The sequence below is a fragment of the Rhinolophus hipposideros genome (assembly GCF_964194185.1).
Source record: "Rhinolophus hipposideros genome assembly, chromosome: 13".
In the NCBI taxonomy this organism is placed as follows: Eukaryota; Metazoa; Chordata; class Mammalia; order Chiroptera; family Rhinolophidae; genus Rhinolophus; species Rhinolophus hipposideros.
In genome coordinates this window covers 52,926,968-52,954,821 of record NC_138059.1, presented here as the reverse complement: position 1 = coordinate 52,954,821, position 27,854 = coordinate 52,926,968, and the positions used below count along the sequence as shown (strand labels likewise).

At 36.6% G+C, this 27,854-nt stretch overlaps 1 protein-coding gene across 6 annotated transcripts in view; it reads right to left on the bottom strand.

The window, feature by feature from the left end:
- XKR4 (XK related 4) overlaps positions 1–27,854 on the bottom strand; it is a 504,890-nt gene that overhangs the window by 153,113 nt on the left and 323,923 nt on the right. For all 6 annotated transcript variants that reach the window (XR_013994728.1, XR_013994729.1, XR_013994730.1 and 3 more), the window contains exon 2: positions 26,489–26,688. Coding sequence is in view for 2 of the 6 variants with exons in the window: in XM_081070073.1 (XP_080926199.1) it covers positions 26,489–26,688 (200 nt within the window). In the remaining 4 variants the exon portion in view is untranslated. The remainder of the gene's footprint in view (positions 1–26,488; positions 26,689–27,854) is intronic.

The window sequence follows — 27,854 nt, the reverse complement described above, 5'->3', positions numbered from 1 at the left end:
CAAAATAAGTGTGTTAGAAGAGAGGACCCTATTAATTTAAAATTAGGTACATTAATTCCACTGATTTGTAAGTTTACCTCCCATTATGAAATACAGGGAACCAGAGGTTTTTTAATTTATTTATTCAGTTGCAAACTTATTTCATTTTTGCTACTACATCTGATATAGTAAAACCAAATTGCCATAGAGGCAACATGAGCAGAATCACCTTCATTTCCATTTGGGCAGTAATGGGTAGGACTTCAACAGTACAGAAACTTCTTATTGAATCAGCAATTAGAAAAGTGGGAACACATATTGCAAAGATGTCAATCTGCCTGGTCATTATTTAAACGAATGTCTTTTTGGTTCAGCTATATACAGGCTATTAGATGGGATTTTTACAAAAAAGTCTTTAATCGGTGCTTTGTGAGGTGTGCTAATTGGCTACTGGAGACAAGCAGCCACAATGAAAGATCAGGACCATAACTCCCTTTGCAAAAACTGTCAGGCTTCCCCGCATCACGTGTGAAGGTCATGAATGGAGTGGGTTCTCTGGGGACAGGCTCAGAAAAGGCTCAGGTGACTCACAACATGGTGGTACAACACATACCCTTATCCCAGGAAGGGGTCTCTATGAATTTGAATGTTACTAAATTTGGCATCATGTTGGTGATTATTTGTTCTTCTGTAGTCCAATAAAATGGATAAGCATTTTGATGTCTTGACATTTCATTAAGCTGGGGGTATTCTATTTCAGACAGTAGTTGCTCTGTATTCAGAGTCTATACTTTAGATAAAATATTTTAAGAGAATTTTAAATATTGTACACATAGAAATATCTAAGCAATTAATAGAGAAAACAAAGGCAGCACACAGAATTTGAAGGCACAATTATATTTTTGTTTCTATCCCATTCATTACCAGCTTTTTTTGATACTTTTTGTTGGTACAATGGAATGTCTCTCTTCTTGCTTCTTTCTAATGGGGTAAGCACAATATGCACATGAGTGAGGAAATGTACTTTCTAAAAGGTGAAACTAAAGATGGATCAACTTTTTAACAAATATGCAAAAATGTACACATCAAAGAGAGATTTATTGATTTTTCAAAGCAATTTTCTTAGAAGGTTGTTCTATCTCCTCTCTTCTGTGATGCTGCTTTGTTTGTTTTAACATTGTCTAGAGTTGGCTTAATTTATTCACTTGTTCAGCAAATATTTATTGAGTACTTATTATATACTAGGTATTCTGTCAAAGCTATAGTTACAAAGACAAATAAAACATAATCCTTGACTTCAAAAAGCATACAGCTTAGAGAGGACAGGAATAGTAAGGTACATACTTGCCAGTGGGTATGTTCCGAGTTCCAGTGAGGGTCAAAGACTGCTTTATGGAAAGAAGGTAATATCTGAACAAACTCTTAAAGGAAGAATTTTGCCAGATTAAAATGGAAAGGATTGAGGATTGAGGCCCAGTAAGTAGTAAATGAAAATCCATATGGGCCTAGAGTACTGAAGCCTGTTTGTTAGCCTTCAAGAAGGCTGTTTTCAAGTAAGGCATGATGGGAAGTGAAGAAAAATTTGACCAGACAGTAGGCAGGGCTTCGGATAGAAGGGCTTTCGGTCAATAACATCTATCTCTTTCTTCATAATCACATTTTCTGGTGGACCCTAGCTCATATTGCAAATTTAAAGTATAATTCTATAATTTTTACTAGACACAATTCTATAATTTTTTACATTTTCTAAAACTCACACCTACTCTCAAAGAAAAAAACACAAAAAGATATACTATGTTGTATTAAGAACATTTAAAAGAATGGTCACTAGCCGTGATGACCATTCTCAAAAGAGTACCTGGTGTATTTTTAGCCATGATAATAACTCACTAAGCTTATCCATGGAATCTGTTTTGAAGGTGATGAAAATTTTCTTGAAATCTGTGCATCGGGTTATTTGCTAAAGAATCAGACCTGTTACATTATAAACACACTTTGTATAGGCTGATAGATGCTTTCACAGGCACCTTGTACTCACTCTCTGCTACTGGCTTCAGTTGGTTTTCTTGACAGCCCATACTGTCATTATGCATAATCAGAATAAATTTAACGCCTTTAGTCATTCTATATAATGGTTCAGTTAAAACCAAACATCAAAACACACAAGGTCCTCACCAGAATTGTCATTTCTTTTTCTATCTTTCAGCTATTATTTTCTCCCTCATAAAAATATTTCAACCATTCAAATTGTAAGTTATAAGGCTACTTTCTAAAACGTTTTTTGTTCTGACCTTGCAGCCATTCTTACTTTAACCATGATTTGACACATTAAACATAGCCAATAAAGTAATGTAAAATTAATAACACACTTGATTTCTTACACAGTTCCCCCAATATACGCTTACCTTTCCTCCAGAAAAGTATGCTCCCTGAATGTTTTTACCCATGCTTTTTGTTGCCTGAAGGAGGATCTGACTCCAACTTTCTCTTCCAAATTTATCCCATGACTTCGTATCCTCAACCCTCTTCTACACCTCCACTCATGTAGAACAATTTGCTACTCCCGAACATGCCCTCAAGTCCTGTGCTTTCACAGGTGTTGTTTACACCCCTTGAAAAGTTCTCCCCACTAATGTTACACTTTTGGTAGCTGCATTCTGCATATACAAAAACACTACTGATAACACCAAAGATGATTTGTGAGGGAGATTTGTGGATTAGGGCTCAGAATTCTCACTTGACTCCTCCCCTTGCTAAATATATGTTAAAATATAAGACAGAATGCGAGGTGACTTATGGGTAAATTATGGTTTGCAGTATAGTGGAATGAGTACACGTGCTGTCTCTACAACCAGATTGCCTAAATTTGTCCTTTTTTTCTTCTTATGACCTTAGACAAGCTATTTTTCGGCACCTCTGTTTTCTTTTAAATGACATTGGAATAATAAAGCACCTACCCAATCTCAGCATGCTTTTATGTAAAATTGGGATAATACTAGAACTTTAAAAGTCGCTGGGTGGATTAATGAAATTAATACATTAACAATTAGAACATCATTCTAATTAATAGGATAATAGGAATCATTTAAGAAATGTTAACTAATACTAATCTTAGCAAATTCCAAATTAAAGTACCAATTCACCTTAAAAAATCAATCATACCAAAAAGTTAAAAACCCAAACCAAAAATTCCTGCTTTTCCAAATGTTTAAAACGCCTAAATTGAGAGTGTTTCAGTGGTTCCCTTTACACTTGATTAAATGATTTACTTGCCTTCTCCTTGCCCTCTTTAGGCACTTAAATAGTTCCTGTAGCTCTCTGCTGTGTGTACTGAGGATCAAAATATGTGCCAGAAACTTAAAATATGTATAAAACCTCTTCAGGTCAGAGTTGTGATTAAGTAGATCAAAGTCTGGATGAATATAGTTGCTCTTTTGGTCTATTTAGGTTTGAGCATTTGCACATTTATTTATCTACTCAGCATTTATCCTGTGGTGTATACATATACATATCTGACTCTCCCCATCATTCTGCCTATCCACTGGAATATTTTGAGAATTAATGACACTATGTAGCTAAAATACTGAGTGATAAAAAAAAAAAAGAGATGATAAAAAGTATCAAGTGTTAATAAATGGAATTTCCCTGTAGAATACAAGCTGGTAAAGCTTGTTATTAGTTTGGCATCCACCCAACCTTCTGTGCAAGGTAATTTTTTATAGACTAATTTTCCACCTTTAGGATACTATAAGTGTCAATGAAATCAATAGCTAATTGAAATCTCCCAGAATCGAATTTCTGACCTTCCAAATGCCCTCGCTTTCTCCTTCCTTTAATGTCTTCACTGTAGTACTTTCGACAACATTAAGAATCACCTGATTACCTTTCCTGCTGTAAACTCTAAAACAAACCACCTCAGCCATAACAGCCAAAATACAATTATCCCTCAGTAAGTCAGTATCATATTTTATACTGCTTCTCAAAATCTAGTAGCTAGCATTTTATTCTTTGGAATATATTCACAACTGCTTTTAAAAAGTGGTTATCCGAAAATAAATGCTGCCACTTTATGTAATAGTGTCATGTTCAAAGTGATCTTGTTCCAGGTCAATGACCACTTCCATTCATTATTGCATATTCCTGTTGGAATAGAGTTAAATACAAGTCATACTCTGAGTTCTTCTACTAAAATATCAAACCTCAGCATCAGACACATAATTATTGCCTTTCTTGACCATTTAGGATGAGAAAAGTTGACAAAGACATCTCCAATTATAATGTTAAAAAGATTTAAAGAATAAGTCTTTCCTTTAATAGTAGTATTTAGAATTTGTATAATTAATTTTCTGAGGAGTTTTAGAATAGAAACATAGCATAACTGAAAGACAAAACACAGGTCTCTTTCTGACCTTGATTTGACCTCTCCCCTTAGTTGTAGTGTTTAACCTTCTAGGTTAATACTCAGCTCCCCATTTGGAAAATGGGAATAAGAATACAGATTCCATGTCTAGGAAGAGGAAAAAGCATGATAGAGCGGAAATGCTTTGATGACATGATGCCATAAAAATGTTTATCATGGGAACTTCTACTTAATTTGAAATCTGTTAAATAACCACAAAAGAAGTCATTTTAGAAATTAAGACACATTATTATTGATTCTAAATTATTTTCCTTTGCTTTGGCAATAAAAATAAAATCTTTCTCAGGTAAGAGAAATAGGCAAAAGAAAGTAATTTGAAATTAATAATAACATGATAAAAATATAAAAGTCTAGAACTGAAATACATCATATGAAGAGTAGTTTTAATTTTTTTCTTCTTGAAATAAAATGAATCACATTTTTTAACATGTCTAATAAATTTGGATTTTTAAACATCTGGCTTTATTGTTAATTATGTATACGTATTGCCAAGTCACTTGTAATGGATGTTCAATACATCAGCATTTAATCTATTGTTAGATGTGAAATGATTTTAAAGGATAATTGTTACCTTCACATTAAACCCATAAAAAAATATGAGTGATAGTAAATTTTTTTTTGACGGAAATAAACATACTTTTACTTAATTTGAATCTTAGATTTAGAGATGACCTAGTGTGGTTCTTTTATCAAATGCGTCAGTCACCTGTGCAGTATTCTGTTGAGGATCTACCATGTTAACAAACAGTAGGGCAAAGCACAAGGCTCTTGCTAGAGATATGAACTCAATAGAGCTGTGAACTCCATAGTAGGAAGTCCTGGAGGCACATGGGTGGGTTGTTAGAGACCTGGGTTTTCCTTTTGGTGATGTAATGGATAAAGCTCAGTTTCTCTGTTTGCATATGCGTTTAAATACTATCTAGTATCCTATAGGATACCACCTACTAGTTCTCTGAATAAATTGAAAACATTAAAAATAACCAGGAATGAATGAAAGAAGAAAAATCCAACAGTTGAAAGTTCACATAAATTGTATGTTTTTGTTACTACCTGGGATGTTTGCCTAACCCAAAGAATGTCACAGGACTCAGATTTAATTTCTGCAGGGGTTTCGTTTTTCTTTCAATATTTACAGTGAACATATCTTTTCTTGATAATTTTGATTATCTTAGGAATAACTTGTACTCTTTTACATGTTATCACAGACATTTTGCAAACTTTTCTTATTAATCCTTACACTAAACTCTTATTGAAAGGGGTTGTAGAAGGAAAGTGGCCAAATCACCTTCAAAGTAGTCTCTTGATGACATCAGTCTTTTGATTGCTTTCCAAGATGACATATTTGGTGTCCAGCATCACTCCCCTTAATTTAAGTGTGTGTTTAAATTTAAATTTGATTATTCCTCAAGGATGCTTGGACATATTTGAGACAATTGGAGGCTGCCAGTTTTCCCTCAGCTGGGTTCTCATCAGAACCAACAGAACAGGAAGACAGCAAGCAGTTCTTCTGAGGACAAAAGATTTCCCTTTGAAACATGACTGTGTATTTAATTATGTTAGAACATTAAGAGGAAGCCCACGTAATTTTCTTAAAGTTAATATTAAGTGCCAGGCCTTGAGCTTAGTGCCTTACATGTGTTATACCATAAGTGTTTACAGTGCTCATTATAATACTTGAAGTAGTTCCCCATTTCAGAGGGAATAAATTGAACCTCTCAGAGGTTAAGACATTTGCCCCAGTGTTCAGTGTTGGTGCTCAACTTCAGAGTCTGGGTGGTTGATTCTCCAACAGCCCCCCTGTGGGGTTTAATGTGGGGAAACATCAAGGATGTGTGGGCAGCCAGCTGTCAGGATGGAGACTCAGGAGCTGGTCAGAGCCAACAATAGTATGTCCTGATTCAGTTGACACTTTTGTGTCAACAACACAGTTGACACAAAAATCACTTTGACACAATCAGAATTGGAAGATAGGAGCCCAAAGTTATCTATTCTTATTTGAGATACAAATCCAAATGAGTATAAGTGAACATCAGAGCCAGGGAAATTTGCTACAATGCCCCAGACCACATTTGTAGTAATCACATCTCCTATCTGTGCTCTGAAAAATAACGTAGGGACCAGCAGGAAGCATAGGACTTGGCCCACAGTTGGCACTCTGTAAACACTTGTGGAAAGAATGAGGAAAGAGTATGCTTCTGCCTTCTTGATTTTGCAAACCAAAAGTGAGCATTTCTTTGAACCCCTTTTGGTATAGTGGTTAGCCCAGTCCTGAAAAGCATAGTTACTTTTTTGGTAATTTGGGGGAGGGGGAATATAAAGCACCTGACTGCACTTGATGAACTGAAATAATCAGATGCCTTTTGAATTCATTATATTGCTATTTTACATTCAGAGAGACCCTGAATGACAAGAAGAATTGATAGACAGAAGTGTGGAGTGTTGGTGTCAGACAGGACCTCTGACTCTCACATTGTAAGCCATCTCTGACTTCATAATATCAAGCCTTATAAAGACCCTCCAAAACTGTGCTCAAGAAAGAGCAGGGCTATTTACAGGGGTTCACCTGGGATAAGAAAATAACATATTCTGCTAGATTGAGTGGATGACTGGATAGTAACTGTAGGATATTTTGTTTTACATGATGAAAAGACAGTATTTCCCCAACATGAATAATTCAGCAATATTGTATTCCATGTGATAAACAGAGTTGGATTGTTTTCAAGCTGGAAAAAAATGTAGTGACAACTTAGCAGCCCTTATTTTACAGATGAGAAAACTGAGTTTCAGCCAAGGTGACATGCTAATCACTTAGGTAGGAGTGAGATTGCTAATCAAGTCTAGTAGTAGGAGACACAAGACTTGAATCCACCGTCCCCAGTCAATTTACTAACCGTATTCTATTCTCTCTTTCTCTACCTCTTTAAGTAAAGTTTTATCGTGAGTGTGTGCAATGTCTATGTGGAGTTCCAAGAGGAAAAATAAAGTACTCTTGAACTTAAGAAATTAAACATTACCAATATCGATGAAACCCCTTCCTCCCTTCACCTCATCCCCGTGGGCAACCACTTTCCTGAATTCAAGGTAATCATTATCTTGTTTTTCTACACGGCAGATTACTTATTTTGATTTATAATATTTCTTTTATTATGAGAGCCAAATGCACAAATGTTTCCTGAAGCACAATGGATATTTTATAGCTCTAATATAAGTTCAGAATTTTAAAGCCATAAAAGTAGCCAATTAGGCTTCCACATCAATCTTGAACTTGCACCCCATTAGTCACCGACTCAGTCTCTTTGGCTCAAGATGACACCATCGCTTCTAACCACCAAGACATCGCTTTTTGGCATTTCCACATCCTTTGATAATGTAAATTTATAAGGACAATGAGATCCTTTGAAGGATTTTGTTTCTCTAAACTCATTGCACTATTTCATATCCTACTCATTTTAATGTACTATTGTTTTAAAACCAGCAAACAACAACAAAGCCAGACCTCTTTTCTTTCCAAGCATTAGCACTGCTTACAGAAATAAACAAAAAACAGTTATAGCAAACGTCAGTTTTAATTTCTATTCCCTGATGAAGACAATATCTGGCTGGTACCATGGCAACATGTTGCCTTGAGCATCGAATAGGTATTACTCACACACAATCTTGTTCACAAACTTTTTTTATAAGTGTTAGGAGAGGTGTGATCTTCTCCTAGAACTCACTAAATTAAAAAAGGCTGAAGAAAATCTAATTTGTGTTTCCAGAGGTGCATTTCTGGGGTCTGACAATATCAAATTACTGTTTCATATTTTTTCCTGTATCCACAGGTGCAGGTGCAGCACATAGATATCCCAGAAGCATCAAGTAAGTGGAGAATTAAGGCAGCACCAGTGCATTCAGGCACAATTAACTCATGGAGTTCTGGTGTGTGTTTTTTTGCTTTTTTTGATGTGTGATATTCAGGTTGTTGAGTTTTCCCCTTTCCTTACTCTTTCCACTTTCTTTCCTTCCTCCTTTCCTTGAGAGAAGAAGCAGTGATGTATTCCTAACTAATTCCCTGAATTTCTTTGATAGTGCAGTCTTGGTATAAGGTTGATACCTTGGTTATAAATGGTCTGCTTTTTGTTGTCTGTACGGACACACCAGAGTTAAGAATTCCCCATATGATAGAAGAGGATGCTTCTTGAGTACCTGCCATATACTAGGTACGATACAGGACATTTATTTACCCTTCATGTTGTCTCAGCAAATTTTCCCTGAAATGCCTGCCCTATGATGTAGGGCTTGCTTCCCCCATCCTCTGACAAAAAAAACAGATGTAGAGGGGTAGAGAAATTCACCACAGGTCAAAATTATTAAGGGGTGGAGCCAAGATTTACAACAAGGTCTCTTTGACTCTGAACTTTCAAAATTCTCACTTGACTCCTCCCCTTACTAAATATATGTTAAAATATAAGACAGAATGCGAGGTGACTTATGGGTAAATTGTGGTTTGCAGTATAGTGGAGTGAGTACACATGCTGTCTCTACAACCAGATTGCCTAAATTTGTTTTTTTTTTCTTCTTATGACCTTAGACAAGCTATTTTTCGGCACCTCTGTTTTCTTTTAAATGACATTGGAATAATAAAGCACCTACCCAATCTCAGCATACTTTTATGTAAAATTGGGATAATACTAGAACTTTAAAAGTCGCTGGGTGGATTAATGAAATTAATACATTAACAATTAGAACATCATTCTAATTAATAGGATAATAGGAATCATTTAAGAAATGTTAACTAATACTAATCTTAGCAAATTCCAAATTAAAGTACCAATTCATCTTAAAAAATCAGTCATACCAAAAAGTTAAAAACCCAAACCCAAAATTCCTGCTTTTCCAAATGTTTAAAATGCCTAAATTGAAAGTGTTTCAGTGGTTCCCTTTACATTTGATTAAATGATTTACTCGCCTTCTCCTTGTCCCTCTTTAGGCACTTAAATAGTTCCTGTAGCTCTCTGCTGTGTGTACTGAGGATCAAAAAATGTGCCAGAAACTTAAAATATGTATAAAACCTCTTTATTGTATATATCTATCATAATTCCATTGACTCTATTCCGTATGCTATACTCCATATCCCGTGACTATATATACACACATATATATATGACACCCTACAAAATCTTCACAACATTATTGATTATATTCCCCAAATTATCTTTCATATCCCTCTGTTGCCATATAGTCATATAGTCTAGATGTTAGAGGCAATCTGGGGTCAGAGAATAGCATTAATTCAATAAATGAATCATCATAAGTGATTATATTTCTTTCCATTCCTCGTCTCTTACCCTTCTCTCTCTCTGTCTTTCTCTCTCTCTCTCTCTGTCTCTCTCCCTCTCTCTCTCTCTCTCTCTCTCTCTCTCTCTCTCTCTCTCTCTCTCTCTCTCACACACACACACACACACGTGCACACACACACACAAGCATACCTGAGATTTTAGGCACAGATTACTTCTCAATCTATAACAAAATATTTGAAAGTCATAATGCCTAATGACAATGATGCAGACTGCCTCCTCAAGGAGCATAGTGGAGAGAAAGTACCATATATGTGAGGACAGTTTCTGCACTCTCTCTTCTATCCGTCTATTTGTCTATTCTTATTCCACTACCAGACTGTCTTAATTACTATAGCTTTTTTGTAAATCTTCAAATCAAATAGTGTAAGTTCTCCAAATTTGCTCTTATTCAGAATTGCCTTGGCTATTCAAAGCATTTGAATTTCCATGCAAATTTCAGAGTCATCTTCTCAATTATCGAAAAATAACCAGCTAGGATTTTTACTGGGATTGCCCTGAACCCATAGGTTAATTTAGGGAGAACTGACATATTTAGTTCTTAATATTTAGTCTGCAAATCCAAAACCATGTATAGATCTTGACATGTTTTGACTTTCTTTAAATTCTCTCAGTAATGTTTTATTAGTTTAATGTGTACAAAACAATGCAATAGATATCCCACCCCTCACAAAGTTATAATCCCCCTCCTCCAATCTATTGTCCCTCATCCAGCTATATATTTATGTTTTATGCTTTCTTAAGCTATGAATTATACTTCACAATAAAATTTATTTAAAAAACAAAAAAAAAAGACTATATGGCAGAAAAAGAAATGAAAAGTGTATAGATTGGGAAAGAAAAACTAAAACTATTTTTGTTCACAGATGACATGATTATCTGTGTAGAAAATCTAAAAGAATTGACAAAAAAAATCTTCTAAACTAATAAGTGATAATCAAAAGGCTGTAGGATACAAGGTTAATATTCAAATCAATTGCTTTTCTATATACCAGCGATAAAAAAATGGAATTTGAAACTAAAAACATAGTATTATTTACATTAGTAATCCCCCAAAATAAAATACTTAGCTATAAATCTAACAAAATATGTGCAAAATCTACATGAGGAAAACTATAAAACTCTAATGAAAGAAATCAAAGAACTCAATAAATGGAGAGATAGTCCATGTTCCTGGATGGGAAGACTTGATATTGTAAAGATGTCATTTCTTCCCAACTTCATCTATAGATTCAATGCAATCCAATCAAAATCCCAGCAAGTAATTTTTTGAACATTGACAAATTGATTCTACAGTTTATTTGGATAAGCAAAATACTCAGAGAGCCAATATAATATTAAAGGAGGAGAACAACGATGGAGAACTGACACTACCCAACTTCAAAACTTATTATAAAGCTACAGTAATCAAGACAGTGTGGTACTGGCAAAATAAATAAATAAATAAATTGACAAATAGATCAGTGGAAAAGAATAAGAGAGTCCAGAAATAGACCCATACAAATACAATCAACTGATTTTTGACAAAGAGGCAAAATCAATGCAAGGGAGCAAAAATAGTCTATTCAACAAATGGTGCTAGAACAACTAGACATCCAAGCGCAAAAATAAATAAATAAATAAATAAATAAATAAATAAATAAATAAATAAATCTAGACTCAGACCTTATACCGTTCACATAAAATAAGGAAAATGGATTACAGAACTAAATGTAAAATGCAAAACAATAAAACTCCTAGAAGATAACACAGGAGAAAATTTAGATGACCTTGAGTTTGGTGATGACTTTTTAGATGCAACACAAAGGCAAGATCCATTTAAAAAAAAAGGATAATATGGACTTTTTTAAATTAAAAATTTCTTCTCTGTCAGAAACACTGTTAAGACAACAAAATGACAAGCCACAGACTGGGATAAAATATTTGCAAAAGATGTGTCTGATAAAGGAATATTAGCTAAAATATACAAAGAAATCTTAAAACTTAACAACAGGAAAATAAGCAATTCAGCTAAGAAATGGGTTATACACCTTCATAGACACCTCACAGAAAAAGATATATTGTTGGCAAATAAGCATACAAAAAGATGCTCTACACCACGTCACCAGGCAAATGCAGATTAAAACAATGAGTTGTTTTAAACTACACAACTATCAGAATGACTAAAATCCAAAATATTGGCAACATCAAATGCTGTGAGGAACTCTCATTCATTGCTGGTGGAAATGAAAAACGGTATAGCCACTTTGGAAGACAATTTGGTGGTTTCTTACAAAACTCACCATATAATCCAGCAATTGCATCCCTTGGTACTTACACAAAGGAACTAAAAACTTATGTTCCCACAAAAACCTGCACACAGATGTTTATAGCAGCTGTATTTGTAATTACCCAAACTTCAAAGCAACTCAAAGTCTTTCAGTATGTGAATAGATAAATAAACTGTGGTAAATCCATACACCAAAATATTATTCAGTGCTAAAAACAGAAAAGCTATTGCGCCTTGAAAAGACATGGAAGAGACTAACTGAAAGAAGCCAGTCTGAAAAGGCTACAATTGTATGATTCCAACTATTTGACATTCTGGAAAAGGCAAAACTGTGGAGACAGTAAAAAAGATTAGTGGTGCCAGAGTTGGGGAGAGGGAGGGATAAACAGGGGTAGAACAGAGAATTTTTAGGGCAGTGAAACTACTCTGTATGATACTCTGTATGATAATAGTGGCTGGATGGCAATATAAATTAGCTCAAACCCATAGAATGTACAACACCAAGAGTCAACCCTAATGTAAACTATGGATCTTGGGTGATAATGATAATGTGTCAATTTTGGTTTGTCAGTTGTAACAAATGTACTCTCTGGTGGGGAATGTTGGTAAAAGGGAAGGCTGTGCATGTGTGTGGGCAGGGAGTATATGGGAAAGCTTTATACTTTCCACTCAATTGTGCTGTTCATCTAATTGCTCTATAAAATAAAGTCTGTTTTTAAAAATGAAGAAAATGTGGTCACTAATTTTAGGAATTGTATACTTCCCTAAGACTGTAGAAAATATCTCAACACTTATGATATGAATGCTAATGGGTTTGTGGGAAAAACATTAATTTTGATGTCTGATGGAGTGAAGATGATATGCTTAAAAACCTAAATGAAAATGAAAAATTTTTTTTTCTCATAAATGTACATTCTTTCAAAAAAGATCAAGGTTTGGGGCCGGCCCCATGGCTCAGGCGATTGGAGTTCCATGCTCCTAACTCCGAAGGCTGCCGGTTCCATTCCCACATGGGTCAGTGGGCTCTCAACCACAAGGTTGCCGGTTCAACTCCTCAAGTCCCGCAAGGGATGGTGGGCAGCGCCTCCTGCAACTAGCAACAGCAACTGGACTTGGGGCTGAGCTGCACCCTCCACAACTAAGACTGAAAGAACAACAACTTGAAGCTGAACGGCACCCTCCACAATTAAGATTGAAAGGACAACTTGACTTGGAAAAAAAAAAAAGTCCTGGAAGTGCACACTGTAAAAAAAAAAAAAGATATCAAGGCTAGAAGTACTTTGTGCTAAAAATATAGGTCACTGGACAGAGCAAAGTCTAAGTGGCATTTGCTAAAAGATTTCTGAGGTTTCAAAATCCTCTAGGATAATTTGAGATTAAGAGACAAGAAGCACAACAAATAGCGTAGGCGATGGCTTTGGAGGGCTTGAATAACCTAAGGCCAGACAGAGACCTCTCAGTGGGAAGCAAATTAATATTTAACTTCAAGGTAAAGAAAAATGAGTTCATATTGGTCTATATCCATTTAAAAGAAAAATAAAATGTGAATTACAAAACCTCATTTCTTAGCAAATTTAGAAACATGCTGATGGCGCTCTAGCCCTTCTCCATTTAAAACAGGAAGGAAGGAAACAAAAAGATGACACAGGTGGACCACTGAGCATCCTCCTGCCAGATAGGAGGTTTAGGTTCTTTACGTTGCTTATTTTATTTGACTCTAACACAACACTGCAATTTAAATTCTTTTCCAGTAAGTGAAGTTAATGCTAAGTGCTGTTAAGTCACACAGTTAAAACTATAAGGTGAGCTTCTTTACAGATGGGATGAAGTCTGGAACATTGGACCCTGTCCCAGCTCCACCTGTTATTGTGGTGTCACCTTTGTTAACTCACACTTACCTTTGTTACCTACTAGGGTAGTGGAACAGGAATTGGATTAGAGAAAGCTCCGTTTCTCAAGTCCACCCTTTAACGGTTCCTTCACCACAGTCTAATCTTTATGTTTCTCTCCTGCAGTTTGTGCTCTTAGCCACTTCACTCATTTTATTCTTCCGTTTATGGTCTAGAAAATTTACCCTTGCTACCACTATTTTTTTCTCCTCTAATTTATATATTTTTTCTTTTTTCCCAAGCTTCGCACTGGTATGTTCTGGTGTGTCATTGTGATGTCATAATTGTCAATCTAACAAACTATATTAACTGATCCTTCATGGGCATTTCTTTGAAACACTGCCTTGGCTACCTTATCACTGTGTTTTTCTGATCTTCCCACTTCTCTCCTGTTTCTTTCTGTTTCACTGGCTCTTCTTCTATCCTAGACTCCTTTTTTTCTCCCCTTTCTTCCGCTTCGCCCCACCCCTACTCCAGTTCAAGCTGTTGTTTCTCAGTCTAGTTGTGCAGGACACAGCTCCGCGGCCCACCCTGGTATTATGAGCCTTTTACTCCCTCCTGGGCTGAGGCAGTCAGTCACTGGTCATGGGTTGGCTGCTCACAGCAGCCCACGGCAGCCCAAGGCAGCACACAGCAGCTCACAGCAGCTCACAGCAGCACACAGCAGCTCACGCTGGCTGTCAGCCACTCATGGCAGCCCACAGTAGCCCACGGCAGCCCACGGCAGCACACAGCAGCCCACGTTGCCTGCCGGCCACTCATGGCAACACACAGCAGCTCACGCTATCTGCTGGACACTCATGGCAGCACACAGTAGCCCGTGTCAGCATATAGCAGCCCCATGGCAGCACAGGGCAGTTCTCGCCAACCTCCGGCTGCTCAAGGCAGCCCAGCTCCAGGGGGAGCTGTTGTTCACAATCTTAGCTGTAGAGGGCGCAACTCACTGGCCCATGTGGGAATCGAACTGGTGACCTCTGTGTTAGGAGCTCGGCATGCCAACGCGGTGGCACTGAGCCACTGGGCCATCCCTACCCTAGACTCTTAAAAGTGGTGCCCCAATGATTCTGTCCCTAGCCTTCTTTTCCTCCATTGAGCTCTCCCTCGGTGATAACTTCTATTTTTAGTGTTTACACTTTCAACTTAACTCAAGCTAAAGTGTTTCAGAAGCCTTTCCCATTCCTCTCCAAATAGAGTGGGTCACTTCCTTCTTTGGGTATCCACTGACATCTGCATCTACTCCTATCAACCTTTTGCATTTACTCATTCATACGTTGCTTACCAATACTAGGTTGGAAGCCCTCCAAGGGTAAATCATCTTACCTTCATTTTTCTAGTATACAAATCAGTGCCTGCCATGGATATGTACTCGATAAATATTTATTCAGTAAATAATGTAATAATTAATGAAGATTTCCTTTAGGTCCTAATTAAGACATTGTAGCCTATTGTTGAGAGATGAGTGAACAGAATGATTTTGAGGATCCTCAAGTTTCAGGATCGAGTTCATGCTATTCCTCTCCTGTTTCTTGGAGATGGCAGTTACAACACGTGTGCCTCATGCTCTGACTTCCTCCTCAGTGCTCTGCAGATCTGTGTCCCAAGCATTTCTTTATTTAAATCCATTTCACTTATTCTACAAGGTACACTATTTTCTCTTTCACAAAATTTCCTAGCATCATTGAATTTGAAATACATATCTCCTTCTGTGTTCTTAAAACATTTCAAAAATGAAATTTATTTTAAATGGTTCCTGTAGCTACTTCACTTTTTGATGTTGATTTTTTAAATCTGTGATTTTTTTTAAATCTGTGCATTTATTTACTGTCATTTAGTCCAAAAGTCTATAGTAATAATACTTTTTATTTACATCATAAGAGATGTGTTTTAGATTTTTTTAAATTTGAACTTTAACTCAGTGTTGTTAGCTAACAAAAATCTGGAAGTACCTACCTTCATAGAATCCTACACACTGAAAACTCCCAGATTTCAATTCTACAATAGAGACCTTCATGCCCTATGGAATTAACTGTCCACGTGTTTGAACGGATAATAATATTGTGGATGTTTAAAAAGTTTTGGAGTCTCCTTAGTCTCACAGTCTTTTTTCTATGGGTTGAATGGAAAGCTGTGGAAATTTAGGATCACAATGGAAGTGCTGACAAAACCTTAGACAGGCAGTGCTCAGCAGGCCCTGTCCTTCAGCAATCAGTGGCTCATTGTGAGCTTTGAGTAGTGAATCTCCATGTGGTTTTATTCTAAGGAACGTTTACAAACCAATTAAATCAGTTCTTTCTTCCCCCCTCCTGCTTACATCTGGCATTGACAGTTTGCAGGGCTCTAGATCTGTTTCATACATATACGCTTCTATGCAGAGCAATACAGTAAAAAAAAAAAAAAGTCTTTCTTGAATTATTCAACAGGAAATGATGATCCCAGTTCTTTATCCCTGCTGAGTCATCAAGAAAACATTAGATTACATGTCTAAGGAATGCTTTAAAACTCAATCTAACTCCAATCTGCCAAATAAATGCAAAATACATTTCTAGAAAGAAATGTACACTTTAGGATGACAAAAGTTTGTCTATAGAAAACAGGTTTCATAGTTTCATCGTGAAAACTATTTAAGTGGTTGTGGGAACTTTTTAAATCCACCTACCCATCAGAATTGGATCAGGAAATCCTGATCACATAACTGTCTGTGGCTTCCTAGAAAAAAGTTGTTTGGGAAAATATCACAGTAAGCCATTTTTAAATTTTTATTAAATTGACCTCACTTTATCTCTGCTCAGTAAGCATTTTGATTATTCAAGGTAGCTATTTTTACTATTTAGAAATAATAATTACAATATGTCGATATTCCGTCAAAGTAAATACCTGTTCTGGGTCTGGGCTAAAGGTCAGGTAAATGGAAAATAAATGTGGGCTTCTGTTTCCCTGAAGGTGAGAAGTGCTGAAAAACTACTGAAATCTGTGGAGATTGGAGGTTGGCAAACAAAGAAGCCATGAGAAAGGCAAAGGAACAGTGAGTGTTTGAGGACACTATTTACTGTAGACAGCCCTGTATTTATGTTTGCTTCTCTGTTCTGAACAGGGTTGAAGCAACCACCCTGCACCTTTTCCCCAGCTCTCTTCTTTCCACAGCCATGCACGTGCAGTTAATCAGACTATCTGTTCACTCACACAGCCTAGTTTATCACCCTATGCTTGAACATGCATATGGGTTCACTCACATCTCACTGGGAAGGAGAGAGCCGGACAAAGGAAGAATACTGAGTGGAAAAATACCAAGATTTGTGCTTGATTATTCAAGACAATTAAGCCTAACCTAAAAATAGTCAGGCCCTTATTTCATATTATGTTCAAAATGATTCAAATTCAAAACTATTCACAGCTGTGCTGAGGGCTGATCTACTATACAGAGTTGATTTCAAGTGCTTGAATCAATGATAAGCAAATGAAGCTTCTCTCTGTTCTTCAAAACATGACTTGGGGTGATACTGTGACTCAGGGGCTATTGCTGACCAGACAATGGCCTCCTCCTTCTGGTTTGGTTTATGTTGCTATCTTTTCCTTATAGTACATAGTATAGTTAGGCTTCATTTATGACCCAGCTCAAAAGCTACCCTTTTCATGAAAACTTCCCTGATTCTACCAACATTCCCTTACATCCTCCTCTTTCAAAATGCATGGCATTTCTACTTCCTCTGTATCATTTTCCATCAGAGATCATTCTGTGTCACCAGCAGGCCTTAACATGGCCACCAATAAGATATAGCACACTGACTTATAATAAGTTTTTTGGTCTTTCTTTTCCATTAAATTGAATCGAGAGCAGGAGATATGCCATTTGTTTTTGTATCAATCACACCTAGCCTCAGGCTTTGTCACATAGCAGGCTTCTTCCTTGCATTCAACAAAAATATTCATTGATTGCCTACTATGTACCAAGTGTGGTGCTGCCTTGCTTCCAGGAAAGAACGTCTAATAGCCTTTGCGTGCTGGCATCAGCACTAGCATCACTCTTGTTTGTGCAGCCTCTCCTGAATTTATCAGCACCTGGGAGGGCGGACATGCTGTCTTTCTTTCATGCCTCGTAGGGCTTTGCACTAAATGTTAATGGATAAATTTAATATGCTTATAAAGCCAAAAGAAACCACAACTGTCCACTGTAGAGGCTGCTGTTTCATAATTTTTGTATGGTTTAGCACTTTGCAAGTTTGCTATTGTCAGATTTTTGTCAGGAGTTTTGAGGAACTTACATCTGCTTTTCTTACATTTTGGTTCAAATCATAAATCTCTGGTGAAGCTGTACTTAAAATTTTATTTGTAAATTTACTAACAATTGTCACCCCAATAAATTTAACTAAAAAAAATTTATTTAATCAGCTGTTGCATAATAGAATAGATCTTAAAAAGTTTGTAAAGGTGGATACAATGAAGTTACAAGAGAAGAAATTAGGGCCCTTCATATCCGAATGCCTACTATTATGAGTACTTTACCAAATCTCAAGGGACTTGCCCCATTCTCAGTCCTTAGCACATTTATTGCCCTCACTGATTTTGCATAAGAAATGTGAGACATTGCAGAGTTCTTCTTAAGAAATGTACTCCAAATTGCCAATTTGACATTATGTATTAAAAGGCTTGAAATTTTACTTGTCCTTGAATCTAGCAATTTCACTTTTAGGTATTTATCTTTGAGAAATGATTAAGGTAATCTGCAAAGATTTAGTTCTTAATGCATTTATTTTAGAATTACTTATTATAGCAAATATAGATGATGAAATTATTTCAAAAGCAGGGACTTAATGGAAAACAAAAGGATTATCTATATGTTGGTCTATTATGCAGTCGTTAGAAATGATGTAGAATTATATATATTGTCACAGGTGTATGTTCATGATGTGTTGTCAAAAAGGGAAGTAACAAAATAGTATCCATATTTTAATATAATCTATACTAAAACATAAAAGAAGTTTATAAAGGTAAGCAATAAAATATAATCTCTATTTCTCAGTGGCAGGATTATTATTATTTCTGCGTGCCAGGAAGGTAATTTCTATTTTCACCTTTGAGCATATTTGTGCTTTCTATTTTATCTTCAATAGCAGGTGCAATAAAGAATAAAAAGTTAATATTTAAAAATTCCAAATATGTCGAAGTGTTAACAGTACAATATTTTTTTGGAGCCTTTACCATATCTATCTGATGATAGTGAGCAGGCTTCCCGATGAGGTGGTGGGCCCTGTGGTTGAATGTGGGTAGTGAAATAATTGATCAGAGACTCGTGACAGGTACAGTGATGGGCTAGATGCCCTTCAAGGTTCCTTCCAACACAGAGTCTGTGATTCAGTCAGAACTGCCCCATAATGAGCCATTCAAGCAGGGGTTGTGTGGCCCTTTGTGGGAGAGGGTAAGCTAGATACGCATAAGGATTCCTCTCATTTTATGTTATCCACCTAGAAAATGGAAGAGCTCATTCTGGAACACACCCAGATAAATTTGGTGTTTCTAAATATGTTTTGTCATGTTGTTTATAATGTCACATAAACTTTTAATAAAAACTGAACTTTTTTAGGACAAATTTTGCAGAGCTTCACACACCATCATGCACACAATAGACAGTCAGTAAATGTGTTAATTAACTAATGAAAATAGCAACTGCAGAGCAAACATCTAAAAGGACGTGGGACACATTCCCACTCACAGACTGGCGCTCTCACCTGCGCTTTTCCTCCTTTGAAGAAATCCAGAGGTGGAGCCAAGCACTTGCAGAGATGAGGCAATTGGCAGAGGAGGAAGGACTTGGGCCAGAAGGTAGCTAGGTTTCTTCTCTACCCTGAGCCACATAAAGGTACCTGGGCGTGGCTCCACCTGCTTTACTATGAAGCTGAGCAACTCAAAATCCAGTGATTTAGGTCTTTGAAAGTCCTCATCATGATATGATAGATGAAGTAGTTTTCACACTTCGGTGATGTCTTAGTTACCCTAGTGAGATGGGGACAGTGTTTGCCATATGAATGAGGACAACCCTTAACTTCTTTCTGACTCTTTCAGTAGTCTCATGGGAATAAGAGAGAGGAAAAGACTAGTTAGAAACTTCTTTCAACCCTCTTTCCTCTCTTTTACAAAGTATTCATAGTACACTGTTGGCAAAAGGGGCAACACATGGGGTTTTTACAATGTGAAGAAATCAGAATAGATGTAGGTGTAGGTGGTTTTTCCTATTCAGCAAACACTTCTTGCACAGCTAAATACACTTAGAGTGTGGAATGAGATTTTCCAATAATGATAAGTAAAGGCGGAGATTGGAAATGAAGAACAAAAGCCATCAGGAAAAGGGGAAATCTTTGGGTTGGTGGATTGGTACCTACTCACATCTAGTGAAGATTTGATTTCATTTGTTTTATCTAGATGGTTCCTCTGTAAGGGAGCATTTCTGCATGATGGCTCCACTGAGTGGGCATGCACACCTGTCCATTGGAGCCAGGTGACTGCTGTATGCAGCCTGGACTGTGCTTTGCACATACTCATTGTGAAGGTTGCATGGTCCGTTGTGGTCCTGCATAATACTCCCTGCACAATGCTTCACAATACATCTGTGGAGAATGCCCTTTGTCCATGTGGAGCACACACTGAGTGATGCTATGTTGCTAGGAAAAGCCTGTGTACAATTGTTTATAAATCAGTCAGTATCTTCTCTGCCAACTATGGGAGGCTGTGTCTCCGCAACCAAAACTGAGGGTTCAGAGAATCACACTCACAAAACTAAAAGTGACTTTAGAGACCCTTTAGTCCAGCCCTCTCATTTTACAAATTTTAAAAGTCCAGGTGGGGTATCTTCTGTCTACAGAAGGTGGACGGTTAACTTTCTACCTCTGCTTGCACCATTTAGATAGAATCAAAGGTCCTGAATTGAGACATTGCTTGAAAATAGGACTGGCAGGCCTTAGACCACATCTTCCTGTAGATGAGTCCTCTACATGGAGACTAATAGGAGTGCTGTTGTCCATCTCTGCTTACCAGGCAGTTTTTCTTCCTCCCTTTCTTTCTCCATCTCTTTCCTTCCTGCTTCTCTCTCTCTCTCTCTCTCTCTTTCTCTCTCTCTCTCTCTCTCTCTCTCTCTCTCTCTCTCTCTCTGCACAGGCTACTCTATTAGGTGCTGTCTTGTCGACCACGTGCCATTTTAGCTACGTGTATACAATTGGATGTCCTTGAGTATTTGTTATACTCCAGTGACAGATATTCCTAAGGAAATTGCAGATCCAAAGAAGAGCAGAAGTTATATCTAAGGTGACAGTGTGGAGTGAAAAGCACTGGATGTTTGTGTTAAAGGTTTAACTCTGCTCTGATTCCTGGTCTCTGAACAGGAGCCAAACTGTCCTTCCTGGGACAGTACAAACTGAGAAACAATTATACTTAACAGAAACAGTTCTCAACTGAGCCCATCAGCCTCCAGCACAATGAGGTGTCTCTGATTTAATTACTCAATAATTAAGGAGAACCGAGAAAGGATTTTCATAGCTAACAGAGTTTTCGGGCTACATCAATTTCCATAAGGAGAATACAATTTTTAAGCATTAGTTTATAAATATAATATTTCTTGTTTTATTTTCTTATTGGTTTTTTAAAGCGTGTCCCTCAGAGATTGGTAGATGGTTAAAGTTGGTTAAAAAAGGAATCTTTTTCCTACTCTAAAAAGTAATTTTAGATATAGTTATGCATGGAAATGACTTTCAAACTTAAGACGGCTCTCTATATGCTAAATAAGAATATTTTAAATATTTAATTCTGAGCTATTTGTAAATACTTCACAGGTTTCATGTCATTGATTATTTGTATTTATTGCTAAAGTTGTGTTTTTACATACAAATCCCAAGAATCTTTTGCCATAAATACATATGAAAATATATGTTGGACTAGGTTCTGTCACATTTATTTTTGTTTTCTTAGATGGAAAAAGCTCTGTTTTTGTAATTCACATCAATTTAATTTATAACCTGGTTCCTTATTCAGTGGGATCATCTGTCAGAGGAGGGTTGAACTTAGAAACTCTTTCTGAAGATAAGTATCTTTTCAAAATGCTATCTAAATGCTACCGTATTTCTCTGAAAATAAGACTGGGTCTATATTAATTTTTGATCCAAAAGACACATTAGGGCTTATTTTCAGGGGATGTCTTATTTTTTTCATGTACAACAGTCTACATTTATTCATGTACAAAAATCTACATTTATTCATGCACAAATATCTACATTTATTCAAATATAGTCATGTCTTCTTCTTCTGGAACATCATCATAACTCTCCAAACCCCAAATTCCGGCTTGAATTTCTTGCGACTTCATTTCCTGTAGAAACACTGGCGTCAATCTCTCATGTCCAGCAATAGAGCTCTCCTTAAATGAGCACTAATTGTCCACGTAGCCTGCTAGTAGCGCATTAGCAACACAGCTGTCAGTGATTTTATCTCATGAATTCTTCACCCAAGTCACGACCTCTTGCAGGCTAGGCTTCACAAAGTTTTCACGCTGATTTCTCTCCATTCTATTTTCAATGTAGTCATTGATTTCTATGGGCAAACAAGCCTTGAATGGCTTGTTTATTGCAATATCAAGAGTCTGGAGATAGGCAGATATTCCTGTGGGCATCATTATTTGGTTTATTTTTCTCCCTGCAAGGAAGTTCTTCATGTCTTTAGTGTGGTGAGTGCTGGCTGAATCCCAGACTAGCAGACCTCTCTGGCCACCTCGCAAAACAAGTGGCAGCATTAAATTGACCCACTTCCCTATGACTGTTTGTGTGCACCAGGCTTTTTCAGTTTCAAGAACATAAATGCCTGAAACACGTTCAACCTTATCTTTCTTGCCCTTAGTGATGATTAGAGGTGGAGCTTTCTTTCCATCCAGATGAATTGCCAAAATATAGGTAACATGTGCACTTTTGTAACCAGTGGAGGGAATGTAGATTGAAGAGGCACCCTTCTGATCAATTGTCATTTGAGATCCTTGGCCCATAAACACTGCAGTTTCATCCATAGCAATCATGTAGGAGAATTGGTATGTCGATGCCATCAACAAAGGACTTGAATGCAAATACAGGTTTGACAACTTCAGTCTTCCAGCTTGAACAGTGTTGCCTATCTTAGAGATAGTTCATATCGCTGAAGGAAGCCATCCAGCCAGTGTTGTGATGCTTTGAATTCTTCTGGGGATATTTCTAACTGTGGTGCCATTGCAAGGGCAAATGCTTGAATATCAGCCCTGCGCACAACCAAAGGCTTTGCTCTCCTGTCAGCAATCCATTCACAGATGATGTCTTCCAGCTCAGGAAATAATGGTTGCTGACTGGATCCACACTTGTGCTTCTTAGCATTTCCCTCGTCTACCTGTTGATTGAGGTTATAGTATTCTGCTCACCATTTTCGGATCATTCGGAGATCCAACTTCTTCTCTTTGCAGAAAGCCGTAAGATTCTTTCCCCAGAAGTCCTCCATGTACCTTTGTTGTACTCCACACAATAGCTCTTTCTTTTTGCACTCATCTTGTCGGGGGTCAAAATATTATTCCCTTTAAATCTACCATTAAATCAAGTGTTAATTGAAGATTTACGAGACAGGAGAGGCAACAAAAATGATGACAGTTAAGAATGATGGTCCACAGAAAAGCGATGAAAAATTGCGGGCACCAAAATTCAGAAAACATTTATTTATTTCACATGAGTGCATTAAGTATGCCCGTTACAAGACACGACATATTGAATTATGAAGATTCATATTAGACACAACCACGTCCGTTCGTTATCAAGTGTGCATGTTATTCGTGAGTTGTGTCTGTGTTCCGATTGGTCATTCGGCAATAAGTCTCGAGTTCATCTGTTTACATAGGCTCTTGAGTTCATCTGTTTATATACCTCTCGTTCAAAGGTGCCCATTTGGGTATTTACAAATACTTAATTATAATTTATATTATTATTTATTTAAGCATTAATGTCAATAATATTATGTATTTATATTTAATTATATATTAATATTATTATTTTATAATTCAATACATCCATCATGTATTGCAATGGACGTACTAAATGCGTCCATCTGGCTGACGATCTTAACTGGGGCTTATTTTTGTGGTAGGGCTTATATTACGAGAATCCTGAAAAATCATGTTAGGGCTTATTTTCCGGTTAGGTCTTATTTTCAGGGAAATACGGTATGATAAATCCTTCTTTTAGATAGGGTTGCCTGAGCTGGTTTTCATTTGCTGGAGGTTCTATGGTTGTTGTTTGCAGTCAGGTTTCCACTCTGGTTTTTAACACAACTTTCTGCCTACCTTTCTTGTTAATAAATGGCAGCAATAAGATCAACCTAGTGGGATTATTCCTTATCTTGTGCTCCATGACTAGCATTGACTCTAGTGATCTTTGTATCAACTTGTCTCACCACCTTGGGAGTGATACAGAACACATTTTCCCTATGGTTTTCTGGTTTTGACAGCAAATGCCTTGGCCAAGGATGAGGCCTGCCTCCCAAAGTCCATAGCAAACCTGGTATAAACATGAGCTCAGTAGGTAAGTTGAGGACACCAGGTGCCAGGGAACAGCCACGACTCTAAGGAACACAAATTTTGATTCTTGGTTCAGGATGAATAATTTGATAAAGACTAAGATTTTTACCTTTTCTTTTTGTTTTGTTTTCTATAACATTTTACACAAAACTCTCAAACTGAAAAGGTGATCCCATTTTCTTAGGCCCTCTCTCACCCTTGCTCCTCTAGCTCCATGATCTTTAGGATAAAAACTTACCTATGATTTTCTAAATCTTTTAGAAAATTAGCAGAGACACTCAGTAATCTTGGGCCACAAAAAAATGGCTTGCATTCCTCCATATCTATGCTTGAGTTTTCCTTTTCCAAAGAGTTTTCATTGTGTAACTATACTAAGGAGTGGCCAAGTAGTTCTGGAGATGACTACTAGATTCTTTGACAGAGATTTTGTTTGATGTTGCCTTTCAATTTGTAGGCTCATTTACAAACATTTCCTAGTGCACATATCTGGCCCTATGAGTTTACTGGGCAGTCATTGATGCAAAGATGGAATTGAGTGGTCAAGGAGTTTGGAGATCATCTAGTTCAGTTTGTGACATTTACATTTGAGAAACTGGGGCCCAGAGATTAAGTAACTTACTTGCACAAAGTCTCACAGTAGGAAAGTGAGATAATCACAGCTAGGACCTCCCTGTGCAGCTTTCACTGCTAAGCATAGTTACCCACAACTAATTTATATGCCTTGCCTTCTTCAAGCTTTTCACTTCTGCTTCTGTTCAAACAGCCCCCTTTCTTTTTCTTCTAATTTGCTTTCTATCATTTGAGAACCACACCCTATGCATCTCTTTGACCCTTTTCTTAAATTTCTTGGACCAAAACTCTTTTAGCATGAAACCAGGGTTGGACCAGGAATTCATAAATAAATGGGTCACTGGCTACCAGGACACCCTCCATCTTTATTTTCCTATAATATGCCTCCCCCACCTCCACCCCTAATTAAAGCACTCAACCTAAGTGAAGGTGTTCCTTGCTATAAAACCTTATAAGAACATTGTAGAATTCCCCAGACCAACAGATCAAGTTTCAAGTTAGAGCATGGCCCAGAATATAACAGCAATGTGTGTGTACATACAGGAAGTCACATCAATACTCTGCTGAGAATGAAACAAAACAAGCACATTATAATACGTTAACTGCTTAATAACATCTATTTATTACCAGGATTGTCAAATTACTGGGAAACTCTATTTAGAAAATTGCTGCCTATCTATCATCCATCTACTCATTTTGTTCACCTATCTACCCATGGTCTGTTTAAACTTCTTTCTGCTTCTAGAAAAGATTTGAGCAGCAGGCCCTAAGGAAACATCAGGGCAGATCAATTAAAAAACAGAACAGTTTTACTGATGAGATTATCAAACAAGACAGCAAAACACAAAAATATTAACCTAATAATAATATTTGACTTATAAAACTCAGTAGTATATAAACAATATATTGTTAAATATTGAATTTTTTTCCATATGATCTTTTTAAAATATTAAGGTAATCCCTATTTTCTTCTAACCTCTCTCTCTCTTTCTTAATGTCAAAAGGAATTGGTAATTATTATATACACACACACACACACACACACACATATATATATATATATATATATATATATATATATATATATATATATATATATATATATATATATAAAATGTTAGGGAGAGAGAGAGCTATGGCTGTATTTCAAATTTTTTTTTTTAAATTACTCTAGCATATAAACCAGAAAGCCTCAGTTGACTCTATTCTCATACTGACCAAGTGTAAAAGAAAAAAGATTTTTTTCCTACCCAGAGGCCACTTGAGAGGGAAAAATTTTTTTTGTCTTTCTGTAAATTAGCCTTGACAAGTGATGGTAAAGAAGAACTTCCCGTGCCAATCAGCTGACATATAACAAAGAGCACCATGGCCTGTGTCAACAAAGGGTATTAGGACAATTCCTTGGATTGTAACAAAAGTAGCCAGTCTTTCCCCCAATTCAGAAACCAAATTGCAAGCCCTTACCTTGGAGGGCCTGTAAGCTATGAGTCTGTACGATAATGCAGAGCTGCAGGACCAGCTGTGGAGCACTTTCCAGAAAGGTGGCTAGCAAATGCAGCATACTCACATCTGCATACTCATACACCATTTTCCAGTAAAACCTCCATCTGTCATTCTCCCCACTCTGTCGGCTTCGAATACCTAAATATATTGTGTGGAAGTATCTAGAAAAAAAATATGGAGAATAAGAAAAAGATGAGTGATAATTTACAATTCAAACACCAGGGCGGTTTTTCTTTTCTGCAAGCTACCATATGTAAGCACACACAAGAAACAATTACCCTAGAGGCTTGTAATTTAAGGCCCAAAGTTAGCTGTTTAAGAGTTCCCTTATTCTAAATGTTCACTTTGAGAAGTCATTGCAATTTTGGTCCTCATTATAGGAATTCCATTGAATTGAAATGTGAAGAGTGAGGTGAAATGTGTTGGAAACTCAGATGTAGAAGGGATTTGCTACTTTGAAAAATCTACACACACACTTTCTTGTTAGTTTCTCTATGTCATCAAAGGTATTCAGGAGATGGATTTCTCCCAGGGCATGATGCAAATCTGAAATACCAGAATGTATATGCTTGTAAACCCTCCTGATGTCTTTTAAAAAAACTTATTGGAAATCTCAAACATATGCAAAAGGAGAAAACATAGTGTATTGAATCCAATATACCCTTCACTGAGATTAAGTAATTATCAATACATTGCCAACATTTTTTCATTTCTATCTCACTTACTCCTGGCCACTAGATTATTTTGAAGCAAATCCGTTATCTTACTATTTCTCTGTAAATATTTTATTAAAATAATTTACAAATACAAATGCAATACCATTATAACACTTACAAATGATAGCTTGTTAATATTATCAAATACTCAGTGTTAATATTTTCCTTTACCGTATTTTTTTACAGTTTGTTTAAAATACAATCCAAACAAGTCCTATACATGGTGATTATTTGATATGTATCTTGTCTTTTTTATACCATGAATTCCCTCTCCATTTCATTTTTATTTCTTGCATATTTTTTATTGTTTCGATCTTGATTTCAGTTGTGTAGTGTGGTTAACATATCTGTTCCTTTTGTTTTCTTCAATTGTGTAGTTAGTGTTAGAATTTTGATCAGATTCACGTTTGATCATTTTTAGCAGGTTATGTTGAGTACTTTCGTGAGGAGGCACTAATGTTCTCTTTTATGATGTCCACTGATAATCATTTCCTAGATCCACTCATTTGTTAGTGTTTGAAAAATGCTGATATGTTGAGTCTGTCACCCTTCTTTTTTTATTGGCTGGAATACTTTGCAGTCCTTATGTCAATATCTCTACAGTATGTTTG